General features: G+C 47.7%; 1 protein-coding gene across 1 annotated transcript in view; it reads right to left on the bottom strand.

Moving 5' to 3' along the window:
* The window catches only part of LOC141052022 (cytochrome P450 2C23-like), a 40998-nt gene that overhangs the window by 23188 nt on the left and 3274 nt on the right, over nucleotides 1–14536 (bottom strand). The window contains exon 2 of the mRNA XM_073549193.1: nucleotides 13437–13599. Coding sequence (XP_073405294.1) covers nucleotides 13437–13599 — 163 coding nt within the window. The remainder of the gene's footprint in view (nucleotides 1–13436; nucleotides 13600–14536) is intronic.

Genomic DNA, 14536 nt, shown 5'->3' with positions numbered 1-14536 from the left:
ATTGGCTAACATGCTTGTCCATCTAAAAAAGTTTTCTGACCTAACACGCTAGGCTGTCTCTTTGTAGGAACATAACAGATTCTATATTTGCGAGTCCCGAATCCAGTATACAGGACTCGGGATTCGTAGACTTGCTCAGACTCGCTCACAATCGCTGTGTGTTGACATAGGCTGTCTTGGAAACTTGTAGGAACATAACAGATTCTGTATAAGCGAGTCCCGAATCCAGTATACAGGACTCGGAATCGTAGACTCGCTCAGACTCGCTCAGACTCGCTGTTGACAGCGATGTGATATAGCGAGTCTAGCGAGTGAGAAAAAAAAACTCTGACAAAACTAGGATTGCCATTGACTTGCATTGGACTCGTTACTGTGCGAGTAATCACCGGGAGACTCGCCGAGTAACGAGTCCAGCGAGTCCCTTACTATTCGCCGAGTAACGAGTCCTAGCGAGTAGACTCGCCCATCCCTAGAGCTGGACCATCTTTTCCACATAGACAGACGCACCAGCGATCAGGACCAGCGAGTAAGCTGGTATCTAAAGTAAACAGCGTGTTTCTAAGAGCCACGCAGCTCCTAGATACCTGCTGTTTACATTGGAAACCAGCCTGCACTCTGGTATCCAAGGTAAACAGCGGGTATTTAAGAGCCGCGCGGCTCCTAGATACCCGCTGTTTACATTGGAAACCAGCGTGCAGCGTCGCTGATCGTTGCTCTCCCGCTGCCACACGCAGCGATGCGCGCTGGCCAGCGGGAGACCAACGATCAAAAAATGGCCCAGGACGATCCTGCACGATCAGCGATACCTGGCAGGGGGGCCAGTCGCTGATACATGTCACACACAGCGATATTGCTGGTGAGATCGCTGTGGCGTCACAAAATCAGCGATCTTGCTGGCGATATCACTGTGTGTGTGACAGGGCCTTAAGAGTCTGTCGTAATGGCTGATTTGGGCTATTTTGGCTTAACCTTGTTTGTGAATTTTATTCAAACCATTTCAATGAATTTGTGGACTTCTCTTTGCCAAATATGCAACTTGTCATGTTGGAAATATTTTTACTCCATTTGAGTAGAAAAAGAAGCTCCTCTGATTGCAGCTTACCTGCTGGAGAACAAATGAATCGCCAACAGAAATTCAGTAGGCAGGAACCTTCTTTTGCTTGACATCATGTGCCAGGGGAGTCGGGATGCCATAGTACTTATAAAAATGTTATCCTACCCAGCTGATATTAATTAAATTGGCTATCTAATGTGCCTTATGTTTGGCATGTTGATGATGTGATCATGCGTACAATCTATCTGTTAGATGTATGATCAGCCACACTCCAAATGACCAAAAACTTATATTATAACTTATATTTATGGCCAGCTAAAGTCTTAGGTTTAACAATCCCCATATATACTTGAGAACAGATTCCCTAGAAATAATTATCTACTTTATTAAAGAAACTAGCTGAAGAGCCCGGCGTTTCCCAGGCATAGTAACTAACTGTGGTTAGTTGTAACAAATTATAATGATTATATCCATATGTATAAAGCTGAGTGTATAGCTCCGCCAACTCCGCATAGCCACACACACTGGACTACTACCACTAATATCCCACATCATCCGAAAGAGCCACCTGACTACTACCCCTAATATCCCACATCATCCTGTCAGCCAGAGCCACAGGACTACTATCACTAATATCCCACATCATCCCGTCAGAGCCACCGGACTACTACCACTAATATCCCACATCATCCTGTCAGCCAGAGCCACAGGACTGCTATCCCTAGCTTCATCCCAGTATCCCGTCTGCTGTGACATCACTGGTTTCTCCCTCAGCAGATAAATGTCAGTAGAGAAATAACGGCCCCGAGCACATCCTGGGCTCACTGCCCCAGAGCACTGAGCACATCCCGGACTCATCTCCCCCGAGCACCATGCACATCCCGGGCTCACCGCCCCCGAGCACCGAGCACATTCCGGGCTCATCAGCCCCCTGAAGAAGCTACCTTGCGGTAGCGACACGCGTCGGACATCATCCACAGGCTCCGCTTATTTTGTGGTATGGTATGAGAGCTATGCACACAGCTCTTATTGTATACACTTTTGGCTACCTGGCTTCTGAACCACTGAATCAGGGCTCAGAAACACCTTTTCTGTTTATTTGCCTTCATATTATGTCTCCTCTTTAATGAGGGGTGTAGGCTGGGGACTAGTGCATTTCTTTCTCTTGCAGGATATTAGATACCTCTTGGTTCATGATTTATTTTGGTTATATCTTCATGCATGGATATGGTATTATCGCATCTGTCTAGCTATTGTATCAATGTTGTGACCAGGTATTAACCTTTATCCATACTATACAAATGTATTAGGGGAGTCTTAGAGGGCTACATTACTAACCTCATTGGTTCACTCCAATAGTCATGGAGTGACTTTTTAATGTTTTTAATCATGTCATGGTCTGTTTGATATTCAATAAAATTATTTTGTGTATTTTTTGTGGTGATCCCAGTCCTTTTTGGTCAGTAGCTTTTTCTCTGTTTTGTGCATTGTCTACTTTGTACTGACCACTGGTGTATCCCCTTGTTTATTGTTGGTGGTGCCCTCCACACCTTCTCTATTATAGCCCCCAAGAACCTAGCACATCCCAGGCTCACCGACCCCTTGAAACCTAGCATATCCCGGGCTCACCGGCCCCTGAGAACCGAGTACATCCCGGGCTTACCAGCCCCTGAGCACATCACAGACTCACTACGCCCGACCGCTCTGGCGTCTGATCCTCACACTGTGGCCTCTGAAATTGAGCCCGGTAAGTGCTCAGTGAGTCTTTAATGTGCTCAAGGCGTGGCAAGCCAGGGATGTATGTGTGTGTATGTCAGGGTCCCTGTGTCCGGGCATGCAAAATCCTCTGTGTCTCTTCTCTCTGCACTCATCTCCCCGGCTATCTCATCCATCATTCCCGGTCATGCCGAGATCTCGGGTTTGGGGTCCCATGCTCCATGCAGCCCCTCTACCCCCCACACGAACCCGTCTTATGGCGATGCCCGCTCCTCTCCTCTGTGCTTTCCTCCTCTTGCACTTTCCTCTTTGTGCCCATTAGCACCTCCACAGAGAAGGCGTCCACCCGGGAACTGAGAGACATGGTGACTAGAGTTGAGCGAAACGGGTCGAAAAATTTCAAAAGTCGCCGACTTTTGTCAAAGTCGGGTTTCATGAAACGAAACCCGACCCTAGGATGAGGTCGGCCACGAGATCGGCGACTTACGCGCCAAAGTCGCGTTTCAAAAGTTTGTTTTGCGCTCTTTTTCAGTCAATCAGGATCCACGGACACTGTGGGCAACGTGATGACATAGGAAGGGGTCACCACCATCTTTCAGAAGGGCATGCAAGTGATTGGCTTGCTTTGGTGGGCGTCACAGGGGGTATAAAAGGGCGTGCACGCCGACCGCCATCTTACTTCTGCCGATCTCAGTATAGGGAGAGGTTGCTGCTGATTCTGTAGGGAGAGCGTTAGGCAGGGAAGAAGACAAAAAAACTGCTTCTGCTGCTAGCGATTTGGCCTGCACAACACACCAGTCACTGTGTGTGCAGTGCAAGGGGAGGCTATATAGTGGTGTATCAGTGGTGTTGGTTGTTGGGCTGCCTTCTAAGGCTTCCTGACATTCCTGCATTGCTGTTTACCCACTGCTCCGCAAACTGCTTTTTTAAAAGCAATCCCAATTTTTTTTTTTTGTCCTGAGAAGAAAAAAAAACTGCTTCTGCTGCTAGCAATTTGGCCTGCACAACACACCAGTCACTGTGTGTGCAGTGCAAGGGGAGGCTATATTGTGGTGTATCAGTGGTGTTGGTTGTTGGGCTGCCTTTTAAGGCTTCCTGACAGGCTGGCATTGCTGTTTACCCACTGCTCCGCAAACTGCTTTTTTAAAAGCAATCCAATCTCCCTTATCCTCTAGTCCCTTTTGTCACAGCTGTGCCATCGAGCCTGTGACATAGCGCTCAGATATCAGTGGGCCTCACACAATCCAAAACTGTCCACAAGTGTCTGCAGAAATTCAAAATCTCCCTTATCCTCTCGTCACTTTTGTCACAGCTGTGCCATCGAGCCTGTCACATAGCGCTCAGATATCAGTGGGCCTCACACAATACAAAACTGTCCACAAGTGTCTGCAGAAATTCAAAATCTCCCTTATCCTCTCGTCACTTTTGTCACAGCTGTGCCATCGAGCCTGTGACATAGCGCTCAGATATCAGTGGGCCTCACACATTCCAAAACTGTCCACAAGCGTCTGCAGAAATTCAAAATCTCCCTTATCCTCTCGTCACTTTTGTCACAGCTGTGCCATCGAGCCTGTCACATAGCGCTCAGATATCAGTGGGCCTCACACAATCCAAAACTGTCCACAAGTGTCTGCAGAAATTCAAAATCTCCCTTATCCTCTCGTCACTTTTGTCACAGCTGTGCCATCGAGCCTGTGACATAGCGCTAAGATATCAGTGGGCCTCACACAATCCAAAACTGTCCACAAGTGTCTGCAGAAATTCAAAATCTCCCTTATCCTCTCGTCACTTTTGTCACAGCTGTGCCATCGAGCCTGTGACATAGCGCTAAGATATCAGTGGGCCTCACACAATCCAAAACTGTCCACAAGTGTCTGCAGAAATTCAAAATCTCCCTTATCCTCTCGTCACTTTTGTCACAGCTGTGCCATCGAGCCTGTGACATAGCGCTCAGATATCAGTGGGCCTCACACAATCCAAAACTGTCCACAAGTGTCTGCAGAAATTCAAAATCTCCCTTATCCTCTCGTCACTTTTGTCACAGCTGTGCCATCGAGCCTGTGACATAGCGCTCAGATATCAGTGGGCCTCACACAATCCAAAACTGTCCACAAGTGTCTGCAGAAATTCAAAATCTCCCTTATCCTCTTGTCACTTTTGTCACAGCTGTGCCATCGAGCCTGTCACATAGCGCTCAGATATCAGTGGGCCTCACACAATCCAAAAATGTCCACAAGTGTCTGCAGAAATTCAAAATCTCCCTTATCCTCTTGTCACTTTTGTCACAGCTGTGCCATCGAGCCTGTGACATAGCGCTCAGATATCAGTGGGCCTCACACAATACAAAACTGTCCACAAGTGTCTGCAGAAATTCAAAATCTCCCTTATCCTCTCGTCACTTTTGTCACATCTGTGCCATCGAGCCTGTGACATAGCGCTCAGATATCAGTGGGCCTCACACAATACAAAACTGTCCACAAGTGTCTGCAGAAATTCAAAATCTCCCTTATCCTCTCGTCACTTTTGTCACAGCTGTGCCATCGAGCCTGTCACATAGCGCTCAGATATCAGTGGGCCTCACACAATCCAAAACTGTCCACAAGTGTCTGCAGAAATTCAAAATCTCCCTTATCCTCTCGTCACTTTTGTCACAGCTGTGCCATCGAGCCTGTGACATAGCGCTCAGATATCAGTGGGCCTCACACAATCCAAAACTGTCCACAAGTGTCTGCAGAAATTCAAAATCTCCCTTATCCTCTCGTCACTTTTGTCACAGCTGTGCCATCGAGCCTGTCACATAGCGCTCAGATATCAGTGGGCCTCACACAATCCAAAACTGTCCACAAGTGTCTGCAGAAATTCAAAATCTCCCTTATCCTCTCGTCACTTTTGTCACAGCTGTGCCATCGAGCCTGTGACATAGCGCTCAGATATCAGTGGGCCTCACACAATCCAAAACTGTCCACAAGTGTCTGCAGAAATTCAAAATCTCCCTTATCCTCTCATCACTTTTGTCACAGCTGTGCCATCGAGCCTGTCACATAGCGCTCAGATATCAGTGGGCCTCACACAATCCAAAACTGTCCACAAGTGTCTGCAGAAATTCAAAATCTCCCTTATCCTCTCGTCACTTTTGTCACAGCTGTACCATCGAGCCTGTGACATAGCGCTCAGATATCAGTGGGCCTCACACAATCCAAAACTGTCCACAAGTGTCTGCAGAAATTCAAAATCTCCCTTATCCTCTCGTCACTTTTGTCACAGCTGTGCCATCGAGCCTGTGACATAGCGCTCAGATATCAGTGGGCCTCACACAATCCAAAATTGTCCACAAGTGTCTGCAGAAATTCAAAATCTCCCTTATCCTCTCGTCACTTTTGTCACAGCTGTGCCATCGAGCCTGTGACATAGCGCTCAGATATCAGTGGGCCTCACACAATCCAAAACTGTCCACAAGTGTCTGCAGAAATTCAAAATCTCCCTTATCCTCTCGTCACTTTTGTCACAGCTGTGCCATCGAGCCTGTGACATAGCGCTCAGATATCAGTGGGCCTCACACAATCCAAAACTGTCCACAAGTGTCTGCAGAAATTCAAAATCTCCCCTGTCCTATAGACACCTTGTACCTTGTTTTACATTACTATATAGTTTGTTGGATTTTGTCTACATTTCTACCAAAAATGAGGAAGGCTGGTGGAAGAGGCCGTGGAATTGGGCGGGGGTTGGCAGCTGGTAATGATGGTGTTGGTGGTGGATCTGATGGTAGTGGCAAGAGCAAAATAGGACCGAATGCAGGAGGTGTTGAGCCTGCGTCATCGTCTGGCTACATAAGGCCTCGAACGCTTAGTTTTCTAGGAGTTGGCAAACCGCTTTTAAAGCAAGAGCATCAGGAAAAAGTTTTGTCTTACATTGCTGACTCAGCCTCCAGCTCTATCGCCTCCTCTTCTTCAGTTGTAAAAAGTAAAAGCACTGAGTCGTCATTGGAGGCTCATGTTCATGAACCACACCTTTCTTTGTGTCCTTCACCCCAAGCAAGATTGAAGGATGACGCAGGCCATACTACTGATTACTCCATGGAGCTGTTTTCACATACCATGCCTGGATTATCAAGTGAAATGGTGAATTACCCAGGCCAAGATGAATCTGACATGGAGTGCACTGATGCACAGCCGCTCATGGATGATTCTGCTGGTACATTCACTCAGAGCACTACATTGTCCTCGCAGTGTACAGAGCCAGATTCTGACCCTGATGAGACTCAGGTGCCCCTTCCCGCACACTATACCACCATACACGGTGACACAGAGGAAGGTGCACATGACATAGAAGAGGAGGTGATGGATGACCCAGTTGTTGACCCAGATTGGCATCCATTGGGGGAAGAGGGTGCTGCTTCCAATAGCTCAGATGAGGAGCATCCACAACAGACATCGACATCGCAACAGCTGTTATCTGGCAGGCCCGGAGCACTCCAAAGACAGGTTCCAAACATCAAAAGAGTTGCTGGACAGCTTGCCCAGAGGGTCAAAAGATCACAGCGTGCTAGGCCGCAAAATGTCTGCCAAAGTAGGAAGAGTGCAGTGTGGCACTTTTTTGAACAAAATCCTCATGATCAGGCCAAGGTTATCTGTAAGAAGTGCGCAAAGACCTTTAGCCGAGGGAAAAATCTGAAAAATTTGAATACCAGTTGCATGCTTAGACATTTAACCAGCATGCACTTGCAAGCGTGGACACAACACCAAACCTCAAGTGCCACATGTGCAACTGATCACAACGAAGGTAGTCAGCAACGCTACATTGTTTCCCCCACTGTAAGCCCACCGGTTAGCACAGCAGCAAATGTTGAGGTGTCGTTGCAAGGCCACAGCAGTCAGGGAATCCCACTGTTATATCAACGAAAGACTGATTCTAGGCCATCAGAAAGAACACCAACTCCATCACCATCATCAACCCTCTCTCAGTCCGCCCTGTCCACCGCTACTTCCACCATATGCAGCTCTCAAGTCCAGCTCACCCTCCCAGACACTATGAGTAGGTCAAGAAAGTACTCAGTCTCTCATCCGCGTACACTGGGTTTGAACGCCCACATTGCCAAACTAATCTCGTTTGAGATGATGCCCTTTCGGTTGGTGGAAAGCACAGCTTTCCGCGAACTCATGGCCTATGCAGTACCACGCTATGACCTACCCAGTCGCCACTTCTTCTCTCGCAAAGCCATCCCAGCCCTCCACCATCATGTGAAAGACCGCATTGTCCATGCACTCAAGCAGTCAGTGAGCGGAAAGGTGCACCTCACAACTGATGCATGGTCCAGTCGGCATGGCCAGGGCCGTTACGTGTCCATCACTGCACACTGGGTTAATGTGGTGGATGCAGGGTCCACAGGGGACAGCGGTGGTGGGACAGTGCTGCCTAGCCCACGGTATAGGAAACAGTTGGCTGTAGGCGTTCGACCCTCCTCCTCCTCCTCCTCCTCCTCCAGAAGCGAAAGCTCGTCCACAGAGCGCAGTCGTATGAGCACTCCATCTGCAGCTGCCACTGTTGCACACGATGTGTCCCCCTATCGAGCAGCTAGTGGAAAGCGTCAGCAGGCTGTGTTGCAGATGATGTGTTTGGGCGACAGACACACCGCCGAGGTGCTGGCCGAGTACTTGAAGCGACAAACTGAGTCATGGCTGGGCAGTGTACATCTTGAGGCAGGCAAGGTAGTTAGTGATAACGGCCGTAATTTTGTGGCAGCCATAGCCCTTTCAAAACTCAGCCACATACCTTGCTTGGCTCACACCTTGAACCTGGTGGTGCAGTGCTTCCTCAAAAATTATCCGGAGTTAACAGCCCTGCTCCAGAAGGTGCGAAGACTGTGCGCGCACATCCGCCGGTCGCCTGTACACTCCGTTCGTATGCAGAAGCTGCAGCGATTGCTCCACCTTCCCAACCACCGCCTCATTATCGACATTGCAACAAGGTGGAACTCCACCCTGCACATGGTGGAGCGGCTGTGCGAGCAGAGGCAGGCCATAATGCATTTGTGGGAGGATACACGGCCAGGCACTTTGAGAGCAGACATGGAGTTGACAGGTGTGCAGTGGTCGAAGCTGAAAGACCTCTGTAAAGTCCTTCAGTGTTTTGAGGAATGCACACGGCTGGTAAGCGCAGACGACGACATCCTAAGCATGAGCATCCCACTTATGCGTCTGCTCATGCAAACTTTGACGCACCTTAAGGAGCAGGCGTCTGCAGCCAATGTTGATGAGGAGGAAGAGGAGGAGGGAATCCTTGATGACATTCAGCCATTGTCTGCTCAGGGACCTCTCCTGGACGAGGTGGAGGAAGAAGAGGAGGAGGAGGATGATGATGGGGATGATTACTTAGGGGAGGAGGATGCATCTCGTGGGGCAAGTAAAAATGTTGGCGTGGCAAGGTCTGGTACAGGGTTTGTGCGTGACTGGAGGGATGTGGATTTGCCAGAAAGTGCTCCTCCACCCAGCACTCGCAGTGCATCATTGACACTGGGAACATTGGCCCACATGTCAGATTATGCCTTGCGGATCCTAAAAAGGGACCCCCGCATTGCCAAAATGATGAACGATGACGACTACTGGTTGGCCAGCATCCTGGATCCACGCTATAAAGGCAAATTACAAAACATCATGCCACAGGAGAACCTTGACCTAATATTGGCTAATAAACAAGCAACTCTGGTAAATCGGTTGCTTGAGGCATTCCCAGCACACAGCAGCAGTGATGGTTCTCACACGAGCCGTACGGGCCGGGGGCAGCTTGGCAGAGGTGTTCGTGGTGCACACAGCAGAAGTGGCGTTGGAGACAGGGGTTTCATGACAATGTTGTGGACTGATTTTTCAAATACCGCTCACACAACTGGTAATACTGCATCGATGGAAAGTGACAGGAGACAGCAGTTGTCAACTATGGTTACAAACTACTTTTCCTCCCATATCGATGTTCTCCCACACAGGTCATTCCCCTTTGACTATTGGGCCGCTAAACTGGACACCTGGCCTGAATTGGCCCAATATGCCTTACAGGAGCTCGCTTGCCCAGCTGCAAGTGTGCTATCGGAAAGAGTCTTCAGTGCAGCTGGATCAATCCTGACAGAAAAAAGGACCCGTCTGTCAACCCAAAATGTGGATGATCTAACCTTCATTAAAATGAACCACGCATGGGTTTCCAAGGATTTTGTCCCACCTTCCCCTGATGACACATAGGGTGACAGAAAAATGGCTTGCTTTGGTCCACCTCTTCCTGGGACTTCACCTATTTCGCCTTTTGCATCAGCTGAATGTTCAACATCAACATATGCCACTTTCTAAAACTCCCTAACAGTGCTGCCTCCCCCCCCATGGCCGGGGTCACCACCTAGCGCACGACACCGTGCGAGTGCCATTGCCCTGGACAGGTGGGTAGGCCGACTCTTGGGCGTGGGCACTGGCACAGGGTCCCTCATAGTGCAATCAAGTGTCTCTGACGGTGGTGGTGCACACCCGCCGTCAGACACACCGCTGTACTATGAGGGGCCCAGTGCCAGTACCGACGCTCACGAGTGGGCCCCCCTTGCTTGGGCAGGGCCCCAGCATTTGCAATCTTTACCTCTCCCTGCTCCTCCGCTGTGTAATCTGGGCCGTCAAATCCATACTGTGCCTGACACCGTCTGAGCCTGCCTCCTGAGACATATATTTTGAATGTGTACGCTATCCATACATGTTATCTGGGTATACGGTACCCTTTCTAACCTTTGTGCAATCACGTGCAATCCATACTGGGCCTAACACCGTCTGAGCCTGCCTCCTGAGACATATATTTTGAATGTGTACGCTATCCATACATGTTATCTGGGGAAACGGTACCCTTTCTAACCTTTGTGCAATCACGTGCAATCCATACTGGGCCTGACACCGTCTGAGCCTGCCTCCTGAGACATATATTTTGAATGTGTACGCTATCCATACATGTTATCTGGGGAAACGGTACCCTTTCTAACCTTTGTGCAATCACGTGCAATCCATACTGGTCCTGACACCGTCTGAGCCTGCCTCCTGAGACATATATTTTGAATGTGTACGCTATCCATACATGTTATCTGGGGATACGGTACCCTTTCTAACCTTTGTGCAATCACGTGCAATCCATACTGGGCCTAACACCGTCTGAGCCTGCCTCCTGAGACATATATTTTGAATGTGTACGCTATCCATACATGTTATCTGGGGAAACGGTACCCTTTCTAACCTTTGTGCAATCCATACTGGGCCTAACACCGTCTGAGCCTGCCTCCTGAGACATATATTTTGAATGTGTACGCTATCCATACATGTTATCTGGGGAAACGGTACCCTTTCTAACCTTTGTGCAATCACGTGCAATCCATACTGGGCCTAACACCGTCTGAGCCTGCCTCCTGAGACATATATTTTGAATGTGTACGCTATCCATACATGTTATCTGGGGATACGGTACCCTTTCTAACCTTTGTGCAATCACGTGCAATCCATACTGGGCCTAACACTGTCTGAGCCTGCCTCCTGAGACATATATTTTGAATGTGTACACTATCCATACATGTTATCTGGGGAAACGGTACCCTTTCTAACCTTTGTGCAATCACGTGCAATCCATACTGGGCCTAACACTGTCTGAGCCTGCCTCCTGAGACATATATTTTGAATGTGTACGCTATCCATACATGTTATCTGGGGAAACGGTACCCTTTCTAACCTTTGTGCAATCACGTGCAATCCATACTGGGCCTAACACCGTCTGAGCCTGCCTCCTGAGACATATATTTTGAATGTGTACGCTATCCATACATGTTATCTGGGGATACGGTACCCTTTCTAACCTTTGTGCAATCACGTGCAATCCATACTGGGCCTGACACCGTCTGAGCCTGCCTCCTGAGACATATATTTTGAATGTGTACGCTATCCATACATGTTATCCGGGGATACGGTACCCTTTCTAACCTTTGTGCAATCACGTGCAATCCATACTGGGCCTAACACCGTCTGAGCCTGCCTCCTGAGACATATATTTTGAATGTGTACGCTATCCATACATGTTATCTGGGGATACGGTACCCTTTCTAACCTTTGTGCAATCACGTTCAATCCATACTGGGCCTAACACCGTCTGAGAATGATAGATGGGGCCCACCATACACTGGAACATTCCAAAGGTGGACATCAGACACTGGAGCAGCATTTACAGGGCCCATTATACACTAGAGCATTAGAAATGGGGCCCATTATGTTTGGAGCTTTATTTGGGCCCATAAGACAGTAGAGCTTCATCCATGGGGACCAACATATACTGTAGCATTATGTGGAGCTCATCATATACTGTTTCAAACATTATATGGGACCAATGATTCTGTATGGAGAAATAGATGGGCCTCGTCATGAGATGTAAAAAGTGAGGTATTTTTCATTGTACTATACCGCTATTTCTCTGCCGTATCGGAGCATGATGAGTTGTGGTATGTGTTAAAGGGGCGCTCTTTGGCCAAGGCACATGAAAACCTGGAGCCAGCCCTCCCTCCCCACAGTCTGTAGCCAAATAACCCCCATTTTTCAGTGCGTAACTTGTATTATGAAGTTAATTAAGGTTGACAAGCTTAAGTAAGAAGAATTGATGCTTTTGGCATTCAAATGGGCACTGTTGGTGTGTTTCCTGTCCTCCTCTCACTGCCGACTTTTATTCCCCATTGACTTACATTGGGTTTCGTGTTTCGGGACGACCCCGACTTTTCCCTATAATCGGACGATCTTGCTCGACCCGACTTTTGGAAAAGTCGGGTTTCACGAAACGAAACGCGACCCTAAAAAACCAAAAGTCGCTCAACTCTAATGGTGACTGCACCAGCGACTCCACGGTGCCGACACCAGGGGAGGCCACACCTCACACCTGACACTGCAGCCTCCAATCAGCGGTCGGCTCCGTGGGAAGTGTGTGTGTGTTTGTGTGTGAGTGTGGGGGGGACTGATCAAATATCGGATGCAGCATCACTTGTCTCAGTTATATGTGCTGACATCAGAGAGAAGTAGCTCACGCAATCCTGCTGTGATATTTGTACAGATTATTATTAGCTCGTTACATAGAGATGGATACTATAGTATAGAGGGACTTTGCCAGGTGTTGTCAGTGTACAGGGCTTTGCGTGTGTAGCGAGTGTGGCTATGCGGAGTGAATGGGGCTAAGTGTAGTGGGTGAGGCTTGATACATACACACACATACATACACTCAGCTTTATATATAGATTATCATCAGATAGGAATTCTACTCTATGTGCCATATGGACTCCATAGAAGTGGGGTCCCTCATCTGGAATCCTTCTCTATGCCAAAATGAAGAATTTCTTCTTAAGAAGCATGTGACCATTGCTCCTGGATATCAGATCAATACTTACATACTTTTTCTTTTACCAAAATATTGACATGCTCGCCACTTGCGAAAGGAAGAAGGAACATATGCCAGATGAAGTGAGTTTCCAATTGACACTAAGAGCTTCATAAGTATTGACATTTCAGGAATATTTGGCCAGTCATCTTAGTCAAGATTAGGGTTGGGAAATCTAGCTACAACTATATAATGGGTCAAAAAATAATAAAGGCTTAATATAAACTTACCATCTATGATATAGATGTCTTACCATAATCCTTAAAAAACAGTCGTGTTATTTCAACTTCCCCTCTGTCACTGAAGACATCACTGTGATCAACCAACGCCTCCTTTACTGCATCATAGCCAATTAGTACTACGAACCTTTGGCTGGCAAAGTAGATGGTATACACGGGTCCATACGTCTCACTCAGCTGCATTAAGATATAAAAATACCATGTAGTAAGGAATCATTTAAGAAATACAGTGAGAAGAAAAGTATTTAGTCGGCCACCAATTGTGCAAGTTCTCCCTCTTAAAAAGATGAGAGGCCTGTAATTGACATCATACTGTAGATGTACCACAGCTATGAGAGACAAAACGAGAAAACAAATCCAGAAAACCACCTTGTTTGATCTGGCAAGATTTATTTGGCAAATTATGGTGGAAAAAAGTTTTTGGTTATTAATAAAAGTTCATCTCAATATTTTGCTATATATCCTTTGCTGGCAATGACAGAGGTCAATCGTTTTCTGTATGTCTTCACAAGATTGGCACACGCTGTTAGTGGTATGTTGGCCCATTCCTCCATGCAGATCGCCTCTAGAGCAGTGATGTTTTCAAATCCCTCCAAAGGTTTTATATGGGGTTGAGAACTGGAGACTGGCTAGGCCATTCCATGACCTTCAAATGCTTCTTACGAAGCCACTCCTTCGTTGCCCTGGTGGTGTGCTTGAGATCATTATCATGCTGAAAGACCCATCCACGTTTCATCTTCAATGCCCTTGCTGATGGAAGGAGCTTTGCACTCAAAATCTCATGATACATGGTCCCATTCATTCTTTAATTGGCACAGATCAGTCGTCCTGGTCCTATTGCAGAGAAACAGCCCCAAAGTATGATGTTGCCACCCCCATGCTTCACAGTAGGTGTGGTGTTCTTTGGATGCAACTCCGCATTCTGTCTCCTCCAAACACAACAAGTTTTGTTTCTATCAAACAGTGCTACTTTGGTTTCATCAGACCATATGACATTCTCCCAATACTCTTCTGGAGAATCCAAATGCTCTCTGGCAAACTTCAGATGGGCCCAGACATGTTCTGGCTTAAGCAGGGGGACATGTCTGACACTGAAGGATCTGAGTTCCTGGTG

This window comes from Dendrobates tinctorius, unplaced genomic scaffold, assembly GCF_039654945.1.
Source record: "Dendrobates tinctorius isolate UK_male_01 unplaced genomic scaffold, ASM3965494v1 ptg000158l, whole genome shotgun sequence".
NCBI lineage: Eukaryota > Metazoa > Chordata > Amphibia > Anura > Dendrobatidae > Dendrobates > Dendrobates tinctorius.
Note: the sequence above shows the minus strand (reverse complement) of the source record. Positions and strands in the feature narration are given on the sequence as shown.